The sequence below is a fragment of the Lissotriton vulgaris genome, chromosome 7, assembly GCF_964263255.1.
Source record: "Lissotriton vulgaris chromosome 7, aLisVul1.2, whole genome shotgun sequence".
NCBI classification, from domain to species: domain Eukaryota; kingdom Metazoa; phylum Chordata; class Amphibia; order Caudata; family Salamandridae; genus Lissotriton; species Lissotriton vulgaris.
Window position 1 is genome coordinate 1,395,439,789 of NC_141695.1, and position 18,221 is coordinate 1,395,458,009.

The 18,221-nt window shown below is 46.6% G+C and overlaps 1 protein-coding gene across 1 annotated transcript in view; it reads right to left on the minus strand.

Moving 5' to 3' along the window:
• Positions 1-18,221, minus strand: part of LOC147705703 (mitogen-activated protein kinase 1-like) — a 426,270-nt gene that overhangs the window by 30,038 nt on the left and 378,011 nt on the right. The window contains exons 7-8 of the mRNA XM_086932128.1: positions 5,819-5,928; positions 4,498-4,649 (exon numbers count right to left, since the gene is read on the minus strand). Coding sequence (XP_086788254.1) covers positions 4,530-4,649; positions 5,819-5,928 — 230 coding nt within the window. The 3' untranslated portion in view covers positions 4,498-4,529. The remainder of the gene's footprint in view (positions 1-4,497; positions 4,650-5,818; positions 5,929-18,221) is intronic.

Consider the following 18,221-nt stretch of genomic DNA (forward strand, 5'->3'; position numbering starts at 1 on the left):
TTTTGTGTATTTATCAGGTTGTGAAAGGGAAAGTCCATGGCCAGACTGCCCGTGCTGGATCAAGAGTCCACAACTTCGAAAAGGGAGATGAACCCAAATCTAGGGCCTGAGGGATCCGCAGAAAAGCAAAAAGCATTCACCGGTTGACTAGGCAAAACAGTGAAAAAACACTGAAACCTGCAACAGCAACGAGACATGGGCAACGGAGGCAAGAGGCTAACTCCCGCCCAGCAAGTGCCGGTATGGAACAAGAAAATGCATATCAGATATGCAGGAGTTAAAAGGAATCATAAGACACTGCCAGAAGTGAAACCGGACCTGGGGTTTACGAAATCCACCAGAGGCAATGTGTTGCTTGTAAGCAAAACCCAGAGAGATGGCAACCGGAATGGCAGAAGCTCATACTAGTCCAGTATGTAGAAGAACAGAACTAGACATATGTGACAACATTGATGGGCGACCAATCCATGGCATAAGGCCGGTAGAAAATACAAGACTCACCAAGAGCTAGGCGGTCTGCTGCCGCCGGCGAAAGAGCCAAGGGCACACAGCCTAGCGTCAAAGTAGGAGTGACGGTGGGAGATGTCTAGGCATTCGGTACGAATAACATTGTGTGGACGGTGAAACCACACAAAGAAGGAAATAACCTCCTGCATGCAGTGCGAGCAGCTCAGATGCTCAAGACATGAAGAGGGCAATGGCCCAAAAGGGGCACCAGGCAGCCCGGCACCACAGAGGTGGTGACACCATCAGATTGGGTTAGTGACCAGAAGAGAAGGACAAAACTAGATAAGGATCAATGTAAGTGCCCCGGATCAGAAGCTAGTATTCCGAAAAAAATACTAACCATGACAGATCACAGTATGATCCAACAGAAGTGTGGAAACACCTGTGCGGGGCAACAGGGAATGTGGAAAAAAACGCTGTAGGAGAAGTGTTTCGGTTTTTTTTTCTTTTTTTTTTTTTTAACTGAGGCTACATAAAGCAGAGGCATAGATGCTAATGAAGGACCTTGGAGGACGAGTCCAATAAGGGCTGCCTGCCTAAGTCTGTACTAATAGTACTAAGCACTGCCCCACAGCGGCGGAGAAGATGTGAGCTGGAAAGGCAAGGAGAGAAGCCAATACAGACAAGCGGGACCAAAGGTACCGAAGTGCGATGATGCCAACAATAGAACCGAGGGAGAAAAGATAGGGAGAGACTCCCCGAAGGATGTGCGGTAGGAATAATCCATAGGAGGGTACTAAGGCAAGGCAGTCGCCTAGCACTACCATATACCCCACATAGGGCAAGTGACAACCCCTGATAAGGGGATCCTCTTGGGCAAAACACACAGAGGACTGAAAGACGATTAAACCAGCCATATGGCTGACAGTTAACAAATCAGATAAGACTGAACAGTGCGGGCATCAACAGCAACCTCTTGAGAAAGCTTAGGCTTCCGCACCGACGTCGATGGGCGCCAGGGTGGAGTCGTCTGGACGTCGACGAACTCCCCAGGGGACTCGACCTGGACGCCGTCCGACATCGATCCCACAGCAAAAGGTGCGAGTTTAGGCAGACCGGACATCGAGCCGGGCGTCGGGGCCAGCGCTGCCTCCGTCAGCGCAGGAAGCCGCTCAGGGCTATGCGAAGACTGACTGGGTAGGCTTGACAGGCGACTGGGAGGACCCACTGGGCCATGTCCTGTCTGCATTGTATCGTCTCCGGAGTCGATGCACACAGCCGACGTCTAGGAAGAATCCGCAGGCGAGGACCCGACATGAGTACCCTCCACCTGTTTGGGACCAGAAGGTGCTCCAGGGAGAGGTGGTGACCCAAAGTACGATTGGAGTGTAATAGAATAAGCCTCCATTTGGGCACGCGTCGCTCCAACCCCCAGAAAGGGAGGGTATGGAGAAAATGACTGCCCGGCACCCTTACCTGGCATAGAGTAAGAGGAGCGGCACCAGCAGTACGCGAATGGGAGGAAGACCTCTGTGCTTGCTGCTTGTGCTTACCTGCCTTCGAGCGATGTTCGCGGAAACGAACTCTGGAATGAGCCCGAACCGGTGGGGGAGAGCGGCGACATGAAGGTGCTGGACCGGACAGCCGTGCTGCCAGCAGTTTCATACAGTGCTCTCTCAGGGACTTGGGCTTCATTCTCTGACAGGCGTCGCACTCTTTGGAGTCGTGGTGCTCGCCGAGGCACCACATACAAATGAGGTGTGGGTCAGTGCCAGACATATGACACGCACAGGCTTTACAAACGTTACAACCCGAAGGCATTGCACACTGTTCCAGCGACACCAAAGGCGTCGAAAAGGCCTAAAATCCAGGCCAAGGTACTGCTGGTTTTCCCGGATCCGCGGAAAAGGAGAAAACTGACATCAGCACGCCAGGAGGGGCATATATGGCTCCGCTGACGTCATGTCTGTGTACGACATCAGGGCGGAGTCGTGTGGCGCCGCCCCCCGGCGCGCAGAGGTGCTGCTGCGGAAAGTTTTCCAGATCCAGTCTGACGCCTGGGGATATTCGGAGTTAAGGAATCGGAGGCTAGATGTCTCTATCAGATACTATTGTTACTAATAACAGCAACACCTCAGCGTTTTACATTAACTAAATAACGAGAATTATAGGGATACAAATGATGCCACGAAGAATAATAAGAATAAAAAATAGGAATTATTATTATTGCTGTTGGTATTGTTAATGTTAATATTATTTGTAATAATAATAATAATAATAATTACAATTATCAGCAATAGTACCTGGTGGAGTAAGAAAAGAAAGCGGGAGAAGAAGAAAAACAGGACCCGCACCTCCCCGGGTGTTTCCCTCGCCCTGCCTCGGTTGTCTCCCAGCCGCGCTCTGGGTGTGTTTCTAAGGGCGGCAGTGCTGGGTGCAGACGGAGTTACTCTCTGGGCCGCCCGCACCGGCTGCTCTGGGGCAGCTACAGCAGACAGGCCGCAGGGACGTCTGAAGGGGCTAAGGTCGGGAAGGATAAGAAATACAAAAGCACCCATGACTCATTCAAGTCGCTGTTGTGCAGCACAGTAGCAACTAAATAATGGCGTGTGTTTATCTTCACCCTTCTTTTTTTACCCTGCTTTTCTTAGAGCTGCCTTGGTCCACAGCAAGAGGGAAGCTTGGACTTCATTACTTTTCCACTGACTGCTGTTCACCTTTCTCCAACCTGATGCCTGCATTGCCTTTCTCCTTCGTCTGACTCGACAGTGCGTTGCTGTCTGCATTGCCTTCTCCTTTGCTTGACTACTTTGCTGTGCTGCCTGTGTGCAGCTGTGCATCACTCTAGGGTGCGACGCCTCAACATCCAGTTGCAGGTTCTAGTTTCCCGTTACTTTTTTCATTGAGTAGTGCTGCTTTATTTTATGCAACAGAATTGCTTCTGTTCTGTGTACTGCAGACAATTATTTACTACGTTAGAAGACAACTGAATCCGAACAAATTAATGGAGTAAAATATCACAGCCGTGGTATTTTTTAACAAAATGCGAAGTACCACCTTGGTGCATATTTCTATTGTAAACGCACAGTATATCTCGGCGAACTCGTCTCTGAAGACTGACGTTTCGGGTGTTGTGTAGTGCGCGAGATCGAATCACAGCAAAATCACCTCAGCCCGGGTCGAGAAAATTACCTCTTTGTTTCTGTGGGTCTCTACCACAGTGCTGCAGACCGAGGCATACATTGATCTTAATAATCATAAAGTAAACTGCCTCGGTAAGATCACAATGCTACCCCTTTCATTTCACTAACACTCATATGAACGCAAGGAGGGATAGATGGGAAAGAGCATAGAAGAGAGAAAATGTGATTAAAAAACCATCCAGGAAAGTACGTACATAAGGAGGAAAGGTAGGGGAGGGTCGGGGCTTAGAAGAATTTGATTAACAAGCACGGTGAAAGCAAATCGTACAGCAAATCTATGTCACGTGTAATCCCCAGAAACGCAGAGTGTGCACATCTTCAATTCGCCCGTGTGCACGCTTTGGAATCCATATTGATTCCAACGAATTCACCACTAATCTTTTATGGGTTTCCGGAGTAGCGTGCTACTCGCAAAAACAAACGCTTTAACAACCCATCAGGGGTTAGCAGCGCTATAGAAATACAAACCTTCTTTCCTCATCTATCCTTCTGCTATCCTTCCGAATCCAAATACTTGACTAACTTCACCACCACCTAAAATGTACTTGCATGTTTCACTATACTAATTCAACACTAATCCTCTATGGATCCCGGAGTAGCGTGCTACTTGCCGAAAAAGCACTTTGACGCCTCGTCAGGAGTAGTGAGCGCTATACAAATGCAAAAACAATACAATACAAAAGGCGCTCGCATGGCGAGAGCAGTGCATGTGCGCTGCTAACGCCAGGCGAGATCTAAAAAAAAAAAATATGAGGCCACAGAGGAAAGAAATTCCAAAAGAAGAACATTAACATCAAGAATTTCTGGTCCAATGCGGTGACATTTTGTGCCACAAAACCAAACTCACCAAGCAGGAGCTCAGGCTGTGCGGCTTGGGGTTCAGGGCACCTGGTAACCGGGCTGGAAGCGTGCGGTCTCCTCATAAATGAGCTCCTTCAGTTTTTCCTTGGGAAGGTCATCGAGCTCCATGTCAAATGTAAATGGCTCCTCTGCAACTGGCTACAGACATGAAATTGCAGAAAAATCAACAAACTGGACGTCCAGGCCAAGGACACTACAATCCCACAAATCACAAATGACCCCGCTAACACATCTGTGTAACCCTACCCTCCAAACTCATAATTCAATCACACTGACTCTATAATGTTCCAATTAGGGTCAGGTGGTTGGCAAAAAGTATTGCTCATTTAAAGATGGTGTGGAAGTAGCAAGCCTTGCCCATGTGCTTATGAAAACTAGGTTATTAGCAAATGCATTGGAGATAACTGGGCAACCACAATCAAGAAGTACACACGTGTACACACACACACACACTAACACACACACACACACAGTCACACACACACACACACACAGTCACACACACACACAGTCACACACACACAGTCACACACACACACACACACAGTCACACACACAGTCACACACAGTCACACACACAGTCACACACACACACACACAGTCACACACACACACACACAGTCACACACACACACACACAGTCACACACACAGTCACACACACACACACACATAGTCACACACATAGTCACACACACACAGTCACACACACACACACACAGTCACACACACACAGTCACACACACACAGTCACACACACCCACACACAGTCACACACACAGTCACACACACACACAGTCACACACACACACAGTCACACACACACACAGTCACACACACACACAGTCACACACACACACACACACTTCTTAAAAATATTTGTTGTGGAGTTTCGCAAATGGTTTGGTCTAAGAGTTAGTCGTATGAATGATAAAAATTGCCTGCCATGGTGTTGACTGAAAATTGGCAGATCTGTACCATGTACTGCTTCGGGATGGGTTCAGAATGAGGGCATGAGACCCAACTCCTATGTTAAGACAGCTGATGGATGAATGAATGTCTGAAAATAGTACTATTCATATGTTGATAGGAGTGGTTAGCAGGTGTCCCTGATCGTCAGCCAAGAGTAACATCTACTACCTGTCCCAAACACATGAGCAACTGCCACAGCAACAAGATTGACTGCTCTGTTACAGTCTATCTGCTCCTATCCCCTTATCTCAACTCCCCAGCGGTCCTCCCCTTCCACTGAACACATTCTCTCTCACTCATTAGGGCCTACTCTCCATATCGCCCAGTGGTTCAAACCTCATCTGAAGGGTCGTAGTACTGCTCCAGGTATGGATGAGCTAGCGCCTCCTCCACTGTAATCCGCCGGTTTGGGTTGAATGTCAGCATTTTATCTAACAAGTCGAGGGCTGAAAACAAAAAACAGTCAAGGTGAACACAGCAACAATTTCTTCACACGTTAAACAAAGTCTAAGATTGCAGGCAGCAATTCGATGCTACTAACCCATCCCATGCACACACACACTTCTTTCATGATTGCAGATAGGGAGCTCCTTTCCAGAAACAAATCCCCAAAAGTGACATCTCGAGATACTGTGGTATAGCAGAAATCCCCGGGAAACGAGATTCTGTAACAGGACAACACTCAAATCTTTAGCAGGGAAGTTTATGAGTAGGACAGTCATGGCACATTCACAAAGAATATTAAGTCAATGACATGCTAGAGTTTCTCTCTTTTCTATTTTTGAAATTGAAAAAAAAATCCATAACATGGGACAGCTTATTGCAGATTGGGTAGATCCATTAGATGGTGGTTCTGTAAGTAACTGTAGATAACTGGTACAAGCAATTTTTAGAGTAAACATAACAGTAAAATCAGGAGTTTCTAGTCCTTTCCTAAGACCAATAATCAAAAGGACACTACTTTAGTACTGACAATAACAACCTGAGAAAGACTAGCATTTGTAATGCAATAGGGCTCGCATTATAAAAGTTTGAGCAGTTGGCATTGCTAATAATAATGCAACACTAGCACCTGACTGCCTCAAACTAACTACACAACAAACAATAGACCATAGTTCTACAAATCAGCCACATTACCTGAAACTGATCACAGTACGTAAATACACTGAAAACGGAAGAGTGGCTAAAGCCAGACTTGCTTCAATCTATTTTCCTTTAGAATAACTTTGTTAATGTTAAATGTATTCTACCTACTGTCACAGTTTTGAATTTGAATTTACAGGTATTTGTATAGCGCGCGTCTACCTGGCGGTTTTATGGAAGGCACAGTTTTGATGGAGTGTTTAAAAGGATTTAATTGTTAGAAGTCAAAACATTACTTTAAATCAGGTCTCTGTTTGGGATTACTTGGTTCTCTTCTGCCTGACATGTAGAGAAAATCAGAAATATTTGAATGTTGGCAAGTAAATTCCCCATCCCATCAAGTGGTGAAATCAGAGGACAGTTTGCAGGATGATGCTTGGTCCTTTTTTGTGGATTAGAAGACTCGGTCAGTGGTGAAGATCTGAACACATTTTTATACAGTCCTCGCAATTAACACTTTTGGTCTTGAGCATATAGTTCATGTCAGACATGGTGTCCACTGTTGTAAGACCATGTCAGAAGGGATGCACAAACCAAAGGGCCTGAATCACCAGGTTTTTCTGTGCGTAGTTGTGTCTTCCTCCTGACTTGACTATGCAACTACTGATTTAGCGGTAAATATATGGTTATGACAGAATCCGAGCTTGGAGCTGCCAATGAACATCACATTGCTGGGTTGTTTTCCTTGCACACATTACCAGGAAAAAATCTGGCAAAATGGGCATGGGGAATTTGCCTGAAATGTGGAACACTGTGGCAATCGATGCACTAACATGGTTTGCCTCGGTTATCCTGCATTCCACAAGGGCAAGACTGCAATGGTGTGGTGTTACCACAGCTCGGAGATACCACACGCTTCCGTGTCAGGAACTCTGGGTGCAGTATTACTGAATTTGAGGTTCCAAACAATATTTATTCACCTTTTACAAAATATTTGTGAGTTCTTCTCAGCAACCCAGTGTCCCGGATCTACCAATTATATAACTGATTCTCTTTAACAATAGCTTCAATCATCTGTCAATCTCGGTGATATAACTTGCACCAGGTTTTGAATTTGGCTTTCTGAAATCTGTAGTGAATATTTTTGTATTAATAATGTTAAAAATTTGATAAATCACCCAATAGGCACCATGCCTTTATTATTTTCCGACTGCCTAAAGAGCCCAGAAGAAACTATGCATTACTTCGTAAATCCTATTTTATTATTGTGCCTTTTTTAACATATTAATACGTTGGAAAGCTGTGGAAATGTGCATGCATTAAGTTAAATGCTGCTTTCTGCCACTTACTGAACAGCGTCGTATTCATTTTGCTGAAGAGTTAAAGATGGATAAGCCAAGTAAAGTGATTGAAGATGCATAACGCCTCAACGGGTCAATGTATAAACCTGGTTAGTTTTGTGGGGGCTACCAAGTTTGGAGCTCTCTAGTCGGCAATACAAATCTAGACAACATTTGCCCTGACTTGCTGTTTTATTCCTCGCACTGAGTTGAGGTTTTATCTCCGTCCACAAATGTAACCTGGGATTTACAACCGGACCGAACTGTGCACAGAAATTAACAAAAAAACTCAGCGTTCTGCAGAAGTATTGTTGCACTTTCGCACATTTTTGAGTTTTATATAGTGCAAACTCGACACCATGGTATCAGAGCGCTTTACATAAGTACACTCCATACACGTTACAGAGGACACATTCATTTTAGTAGGCATGCGGAGATGAAGTGATTTGCCCAGGAGCACAGGATGTTGAGCGTTCCTGCCAAGACTCGAACCCGGTCCAGCTTCGAGTTCGACACTGTAGCCGTTAGGACACATTCTTTTTTTTGTTTAAGAATATCTCCATTTATATTTCATAATTAAATGTGAAAATCTTAATGCACTCATTATTTGTTTTTTTCGTTGGTCATTAAAATGAATATATAAAATGAATATATGATGTTACCAAGATTTCAAATACAACGCATGGCTTTACCACACGAATTTAACATCGCCAGTGTCTTTACCACGCAGAATAATAGAACGCAGCATTTTACCACGCATAAAAACGTTAGTAAGCATCCAACGTCCATTATGCCCAAAAATACACTGAAATAAACATAATGAAACGGATAGGCAAAAAAAATATGTCTTCAGAAGTGATATTGTTTGTCTTTTGTCACTTTCACTGACCCTCTAAAATCGTGTCCGCAAGCAAGATGGCTGAATATTTCGTCAAATAAGGTCATTTGTTATTTTGTAATACACATTTTATATTACACATTCAGTTAGCTTTTTTAATCGTTTTAAATGTAGATTCCAAAATGTTTAAAAAATTTTTTTTGGGTTGTTTGGGGGGGGGGGGGGGGGGCAAGAGGGGGGGCCCAAATAAGCCCCCCTTTTTAATTTTTTTCCATTTCCACTCATGCCTTTACTACTTATCACGTACTTAATGTATGCGTGAAAACACTTCTATCAAAATAAAAAAAGGACTTTCTTTTTTTACGTACACGCAGAACGTAGGATGGTTGACCGGAATGTTTCTTGTGTGGTAAAGTCTATCGTGGAAGGCATACGCATGGAAAAGACGTTTACGTGGTAAGTGCCCCGTTGTAAACGTTACGCGTAATAATGCCTTCGTTGTAAATTATGTTTCCCCATTAAAACATGTGGAACAAAGTAAAGCATTGGCAATCGTTAGCAGCGTTTTCCCTGGTTGAGGTTAAGAGGTCGTTCTGCCCACTTATTTCAGTGGACTCCATGCACAGGGGACATGCTGCTGCTCAGCTACGTGTGATGCTGTTTATGCTGTAATTGAAGCCGCATGCGCTTTCACTGCACAGACTAGTGCGTGCCTGCGCTTTTTTTTTACACCGAGTTCTCATATTTTGGTAGCTCAGAAACATTGTGTGATTGTCTGAAATGGTAATACGAAGGCCAGTACTGTCCAGAGGAGGTGCTGTCATTTCTGTCCATATCTTCTGTAAACGTGTCCTTCAATCCTTGCATAGAAGCGCAGAAGGGTCAGTAGTAATGGGACAGGTCCAGTTCTGACCATCCGGATGACCGTGTTTGTTGGAGTTCATACAGGCATCTCTGGCTTAGCATATGTCCCTGCAGCCCCATCGCTGCGAGGCGCTACTCTGAACATAGTGGAAGCTTGGCAGCCCCCCAGTCCCTCGACCGGACGGTGTTATTACAACATGTGGTCCTATTGTGGCTGGTAGAGTAGGTAGAATCAGGGGCGTAGCTATCAATAGTACAGCAGGTGCAGCGACACTGGAAACCAGCTGACTGAGGGGTCCACTGCACCTCAGGTTATAGCTATTGTTTGCTTGCTAAGCCACCGGGTGCACAATGTTTGATCAATAACGCCATGGGTGGAAGGGGGGGGGGGGGGGTGTGGGGGGGGGAGGGGTGTTGTTCCATCGTCGTACCTGGGACTCCCATCATTTCAAGTTAGATCACTGGTGCAGGTTTCACCAGGGAATTATATACTTTTCTTGGTCTCCACAGTTTGTATAGTTAAGAAACTTCGAGCCTGATAATCGCAGCTCACGCAGTTGGCAAATAGCGTCAGCCTGGGCAAATAACTTTGTCTTAAGTGGTCCCATTTAGTTTATCCAAAACTGGGTGTGCTTATAAACGTGCCAATTCCCGATATGTGAAGTGCTGTATAGAAGAAATGGATTAACATTTTAGCAAAGCACACACTGTTACGTGTGCTGCTAAACTTTAATGCTAGGATACGTATATGGGCAATGCCACCATGATGCAGATAACCTCACGCTACCACGGCTGTCCTTGTAATTACACTGAAATATGGTTTTATTTCACCCCATGTCATTATTTCACACAGGGGTTTTAAAGGGGTTTTAAAGGCCTCTTGCATTGGTATCGAGCTTAGAAAAAAAAATGGGCGGGCGTGTATGGAATGGGTCGTGTTTTTGTCTGCCACATACAGGAAATTAGAAGTGTCTGCTGTGAGAGACGCGTCACGCTTTGTTTACAAAATACTTGAGTATTTCGTCACGCCTGGATAAATAAATAATGTTCCTGCTTCCTGCTCGAAGGCAGATAAATGGTTGAGGACACCAAGGAGCCACCAGTGACCACAAGAGAGTCCAGGAAGACTGATGGCCCCCACCCCTGCCTGATACCTGACCCGGCCGCTTATCTGCAACTTAAAGTGGCTCTGAATTTTAGTTGCGGTTTATTTACCCTCCTGTGTGGAGACTTTCCCTGATTAATCGCTTTCTGGCAATTCGCGCTGCTAACTAATGTCAAAGTGAATAACCCCACAGACTCTTTCAAGCTCTGGCCCGAGACGCAGGGGTCAGCGGCACAGCTGAGCCCTCTGACTGCCACACTCTCTCCAGCCGTTTGTTTGCTTTCGAGCATATTTGCTGTTCTTGCAGCTAGGCCTGGCGACAGCCTGCTTAGGCTCCCAGCTCGTCTAATTGGCCTGCAGCAGCGAGCACATGATTTAGCAGTTTTCTTTAAAAACATCTGCTCCTACCGACACTTTGAGATCGGGTTTCCGGCAGCTTAAATCACACCGTCGTCCCTGCGCCTTCCCTGAGAAATGCTGTAAGAAAGTATTAAATAAAAAAGAAACATATCTCGTTGGTTCGCAGGGGCGGTGGCCAGGGGGCAGTGGCGTGGGAAGCTGTAGCATAGTGCGGGCGGCATATGAAGAATCTGCCGACGGTGCCAACATTAACACGCGCGGTGTTCGGTACCACAGTTTGAGCAATTTGGCTCCACAAACAATACCGGTTCCAAAGACAAAGCTGAGGATTTCACGCTGATTAACCAAATAAAACGTGTTTGATTAGAAGCGTTTGGGAAATGAAATTATGAAGAAATGACGAATATTCCTCTTGGTTCCCTGTGACAAGAGTGCGTGAGGGCTTACATTTCACTAGTCTGGAGATAGGCGACATCTGAAGCCCGGGAGTGGTTCGAGCGCGACAAAGCGAGACATGTGGCTTTAATTATCGCGCCTGTGTCTGGGCACGATAATTGAAACCACATGACGCTTTGGTGAGTGTAACAGACACCAATAGGCCAGGGGCGGAGCAATGTGCCCGCCTTTTCCCTATTGCGTGCTCAGTTTAAAAAAAAAAACACGCACACAAAGCCCAATGGCGGAACCCAAAAGGAAAAGCACACGCACGAGCGTATGCGATTCCAGGGTCCATTTTCAAACCCCGGGCAAAAGGGCTCTCGCCTGTGCGAGCACTGCTGCGCAGTGCAACACAGGGCGCGAGCCCTAAAAAACAATACAATAGGTCTCGCAATTATATTATTTTGAGCTATTGGCATTTTAAATGTCGTTATTTTTTCTTTCCCCTCGTGAAGCATTAACATTATCATTGGACCTCTATCCCCTCTCGCAATACCTCCAACCGCCCCCCACGCACTAACAAGACTCTCTCGGACCACGGCACACACCCTACTCCGCACATATGTCCCGGCTCGCCAAAACGTCTTCGCCACCACACACCTGTCCATTCCTACGATTCTCTCCAACCCTCTCAGACACCCCACGCATAACAGAGGCTCCGTTCCCAACAACCTAACAAAAGTCCCTCTAACTCTTGATCCCTCCTCCTCCCTCTGCACCCCCAGACTCAAATGCACACTTCTCAACTGTAGATCGGCCCAAAGACACTCATCGGAGGTCGCTGATCTCATCATTTCTTTGAACCTTGACCTAGCCATCGTAACTGAAACATGGTTAACTGAATCTTCTACTCCTTTCATGGATATCCTAGTCCCCCCCAACTACTGCATCATTAGACTTGACAGGTCCATCAAGACAGGCGGTGGAATCGCATGCATCTACAAGAGTAACCTCTCAATTAATAAAGTCACTGCCCCTTCTCTTACCTCCTGTGAATACCTCTGCCTTGATGTCATCAGTAAAAACAAACCTGTATGTTCACTACACATCATCTAACACCCACCTGGAGACAACCTCACCTTCTCCAAACAACTCATGGACACAATCTCAATCAACTCAGGACGGCAAAACACACAAATTTACTTTGGAGATTACAACCTTCACTGGAATGATTGCAGTGACGCAGAGGTTAATAGCCTCAAAAATGTCCTTAACGCTTCTGACCTCATCCAAATTTGCAACAGCCCGACCCATGACAAAGGCTCTATCCTCGACCTTATCATCTCCAAAGAAGGCAATATTCAACTTGATTCAATCCAACCCTGTGACTGGTCAGATCACCATATTGTCACATTCTTCATCAAGGAAAAAGTTAAACTTATCCCGGTCCAATCCTCCAAGCCCAAAGTTTGGAAAAGAGACCTAAAGAAACTCAATCCAAACTCTTTACCCCCTAACAGCTGCAATCTCCTACTCCCCCCTACCGACGTTACTGACGTCCAGTATTTAACTGACCACTATCTCAACACTATGACCTCAATAATCAATGAGGCTGCACCAATGCAACTGAAAAGTCTCCACCAAGATATCCAACCCTTGGTACGACGGGAGTCTCAATGAAGACAGACGGGCTATGCGCGAATGGCAGAGCGCACCTGGAGATCTGTTCCGTCGGCACTGCACCTAAAAATTCTAAAGAAAAAGAGAAACGCATACTTCAGGAAAATAAAACGCTCAAAATCAAAGTTCTTCAGACTCCAGCTCGACCAAGCAAAAAACCGTCCAAGAAAACTGTTCGAGCTAATCCGATCACAATCTAAGGAACAACCCCAAGCAATCGACACTTTGGGCAATGCACCTTCCTGTGAAGATTTCTCTGCTTTCTTTAACCAAAAAACTGACAACATAAGGAGCGATCTCATTGACGCAAGCCTTTACTCCAAACCCCACCACATAACACCCAATGAACCAAAAAAACAATGCGACATGGTCATCCTTTGGCACTTACTCTGAAGAAGAAATTGACAGACTACTCAGCACCCTGAAACCGTCCAATCACCTCACTGACTCTCTTCCTGCTAACGCTGTAAAAGACTTCACCCCTTTGCTCCTCCCACTCTGGACTAAAATTATCAATAGCTCACTTCAACAAGGAACCATCCCCGACTCCCTCAAAGTTGGACAAGTTACACCTTTACTAAAGAAACCAACAGCCGACCCCACTGATCTAAACAATTACCGTCCGATTACCAACATTCCCACTCTCGCCAAATTGTTGGAAAAATGCGTTCAACTACAACTGACAAAGCACATAGAACAGTTTGATCTCCTCAACCCTCATCAATCAGGCTTCCGAGCAGGGCACAGTACCGAAACTGCTATGACTCACATAATTGACGACGCCCTCCAAATTTTAGATCAAAATGATACATGCCTCCTCATCCTTCTTGATCTCTCTTCAGCATTCGACACTGTGAAACATGAGAACTTACTCGAACTCCTAAACACAAGAATGGGTCTCTCTGGGACTGTTCTTCAGTGGTTCACCTCCTTTCTACACAACCGATCCCAAAAATTCAAGAGCAACAACTTGATGTCCACTCCAATACCTGTATCGTTAGGTGCCCCCCCAAGGATCCTGCCTATCCCCTACCTTGTTCAGCCTAGTTATGGAACCTCTCACCACCTTGCTACAATCATCTAATGTACACTTTCACATGTACGCCGATGACACTCAACTATATCTCAAACTACAATCCCCCAAAGACATTATGCGTCTGAACTCAACGATCAGAAGCACCCAATCCTGGCAGGCCGATAACCACCTCAAACTCAATGCTATGAAAACTGAGTTCCTTCTTATCTCAGCTCCCGCAAAAATCTCTACCACTCAAACCTGGCTTAAGCACCTAACTGCACTCAATGTCCAACCGACCATCGTGGATTCAGCAAAATCTTTAGGCATAACACTTGACGTCAATCTCAATATGCAGCAGCTGCCACTGAAGCTGGGGACGACGAGGTTGCTGCTGTTCTCCGCCTACGTGGCTTTTGTTGTTCCCTGTTGCCCACTCCTTGAGGCCCCCGCTTCGCGGGAGCCGCTCGAGGCTTCAACTGCAAAAGACTCCCTGACCACGAGAGGAGCCGTCGAGGGACGCTTTCACCCCTGCGGGACTGCGAGGACCAGCGGGTGCTGCGCTCTTAGATTCGCCGCAGCTGGTCCTCTTCCTGCCCCCCTCCCGCCTGGATTAAAGCACAGAGGGCAGGGTGCGTGTTGTGCTGCCACTGAAGCTGGGGACGACGAGGTTGCTGCTGTTCTCCGCCTACGTGGCTTTTGTTGTTCCCTGTTGCCCACTGCTCGCGGCCCCCCCTTCGCGGGGGCCGCTCGAGGCTTCAACTGCAAAAGACTCCCTGACCACAAGAGGAGCCGTCGAGGGACGCTTTCACCCCTGCGGGACTGCGAGGACCAGCGGGCGCTGCGCTCTTAGATTCGCCGCAGCTGGTCCTCTTACCGCCCCCCTCCAGCCTGGATTAAAGCACAGAGGGCAGGGTGCGTGTTGTGCTGCCACTGAAGCTGGGGACGACGAGGTTGCTGCTGTTCTCCGCCTACGTGGCTTTTGTTGTTCCCTGTTGCCTGTTGCCCACTCCTCGCGGCCCCCGCTTCGCAGGAGCCGCTCGAGGATTCAACTGCAAAAGACTCCCTGACCACGAGAGGAGCCGTCGAGGGACGCTTTCACCCCTGCGGGACTGCGAGGACCAGCGGGCGCTGCGCTCTTAGATTCGCCGCAGCTGGTCCTCTTCCCGCCCCCCTCCCGCCTGGATTAAAGCACAGAGGGCAGGGTGCGTGTTGTGCTGCCACTGAAGCTGGGGACGACGAGGTTGCTGCTGTTCTCCGCCTACGTGGCTTTTGTTGTTCCCTGTTGCCCACTGCTCGCGGCCCCCGCTTCGCGGGGGCCGCTCGAGGCTTCAACTGCAAAAGACTCCCTGACCACAAGAGGAGCCGTCGAGGGACGCTTTCACCCCTGCGGGACTGCGAGGACCAGCGGGCGCTGCGCTCTTAGATTCGCCGCAGCTGGTCCTCTTACCGCCCCCCTCCCGCCTGGATTAAAGCACAGAGGGCAGGGTGCGTGTTGTGCTGCCACTGAAGCTGGGGACGACAAGGTTGCTGCTGTTCTCTGCCTACGTGGCTTTTGTTGTTCCCTGTTGCCTATTGCCCACTCCTCGCGGCCCCCGCTTCGCGGGAGCCGCTCGAGGCTTCAACTGCAAAAGACTCCCTGACCACGAGAGGAGCCGTCGAGGGACGCTTTCACCCCTGCGGGACTGCGAGGACCAGCGGGCGCTGCGCTCTAAGATTCGCCGCAGCTGGTCTTCTTCCCGCCCCCCCTCCCGTTATTTACAGCTAGCCCCTGTCCCGCTAGCGGGACGCGCGCTGGGCAAAGCGCGGAGCGAAGCCCGGGCAAAGGGCGGGCCCTCTGAGGCCGAAGTAGGCCGGGCTGGGCCCACTTATTTTCATTTTATTGATTTCATTGGCCCTCTATACGTGTCTTGCTCAGACATTGTCTTTTGTTGGTTAGTTTCAGCTTTACACAGCTTTTCTTGCCCAATCCCTTATAGTTATTCTATTTATTACTTAATTTGCATTAAGGACTATATTGATATCTCCCTATTTTTTATAAACATGACAGCTAAAAAGCTTCGTTCAGGGAGACTTTTGGTAGGAAGGTCTTGTGCAAAAACCAAATCTAACCCACTTAGAAACAAGGAGGTCCAAAACTTGCAACTAAAGGGCCAGTGTCAATTATTCCAATTATGGGAGACGCCTAAAGATAAGAACAAGCCTACGGATATGGGTGTAGTGTGTTCCCTTGAGGGATCTCCCAAGCCGATTTTGGAGGGTCCATTTATGGAAAATAAATTAGCCATGAACCCACTGTTATGTGAGGAAATTAATGCGACACAACTTCCTGCTTCCCTTTCTACTGAATTGCCTGTTTCTAGAGCTGAGTGTGTGCAGCAGCATAATACTCTTACAATGTCCGGGGTCAACCAGATTCGAGAACTAGCAGGTGGTTCCCTCCAAAGGGAAGAAGGAAATGAGGACTCTCAAATACTAGATATTGATCTGGAACTCTGTGGGCGCTACTTAGTTGTGGATCTTTGAAGTTATTTGAGGCCACAAAAACCCAGCTTGGTTCCATTCCCTCGGGTCTCCGACTCTATAGTAGCACCCCTTCAATTAAATCCCAGGATATTTCCTCCCAATCTAACATCTCAAAAAGCCCTGAGCTGAATATATCAGGCAAACATCCAACTGTCTTCCCTCGTCCAGAGAGTTGTGATAAACCTATCTCTGAGTCCCTGATCGCCTTAGAACATCTGCTGTCCTCTATATTACTGCTTTTGGGTAAATTTGTGGGTAGTAATGATTGTGTACTGGAAACAGTTACCCAGATATTGAAGGTCCTCTTCAATAATTCTTTGGAAAAGATACCCAGTATAGATACTCAAGATGGTTTGCCAAGACCTAAATCTGGTGGTGATGTCTCTCCAGGATCTAGGCCCTTGGACCTTTCTCATAATTCAGCTCAGAATACCCCGCCTGTTTTCGTCAGAAACGAGCATATATCAAATGAGCTTTTATCCGTCCCTAAATCCTCTGCATACAATTGTATTGCGGACTTGGCTCTTGAAGTTGTAGAAGATTCCGGCCAAGCAGTTGATTTAAATTCTATTAAAGAGTTTTTTCCTATCTTTGCCCAAGAGGGTAAGGTTCTATTCCAAACTTATTGCGAACCTTATCTTGAAGCAGGCCGAGAGTTTCCAGAGTCGTAGGATCAACGTAATGCCTTTTTTCTCCATCTGTAGAGTTGATTCCTTTGATATTGGGTCTTCTGGCTTGAGACAAGCTGGTCCTCCTTTCTCTTTTGTGGAATTAAAGATTTGCCTTTCTAAATCTAAACGCCTAGTCACACATATAATTCCTCCCTCTCTATCCATAAATGGGAATAGAGTAGAAGATAGTCAGCAATGGAATTGGTTACCTGGCGCTTTATCAGGTAAATCTACGGACAATCCCAAATTATTTTCTCATCTTTAGCAATAGCTTAGAAATTATTTCATGGAATGCTGCTGGAATCAATAATAACCCTGAAAAGTTGCAGCATCTTTATTCCTTGAAAGCTAATGTGATTTGTATTCATGAGACATGGTGCGTGGATAAAATGATTGTGGGGAGGGATTATATTGTCCTAGAAGGAGGGGCTGTCGCTTCTAAGAGGGGACACGCCAAAGGGGGAATTGCATGCATGTTATCTAATCGGATAAAGTGGAATTATTCACACCACTTAGATCCTAGTAACCTTTTTCAGGCTGTGACTATTTCGTTTTGACAACGTGGAAAAGAAACACCCCCTGGTAATAATAAATGCCTATTTCCCCCCCGATGACTGTTTCAATGGAGTGTTAAAACAAGTCTTTGTCTATATTAAAAAATTAAGGACACAGTTCCCTCCCCCCATGTAATTTTACTGGGTGATCTTACCTGTAAAGTTTCTAATTTGAGCCTGGATCTATTTAGAAACAAGCTCAAAGAGGAACATTTCCAGATCCCACAAGCTATGTTTCCAGTTAAAATTAGAACGAATAAGAGAGGGAAATTGCTACTGAAAGAATTATCTGAAACCGAGGGTATTATAGCCAACGGAAGGCTTC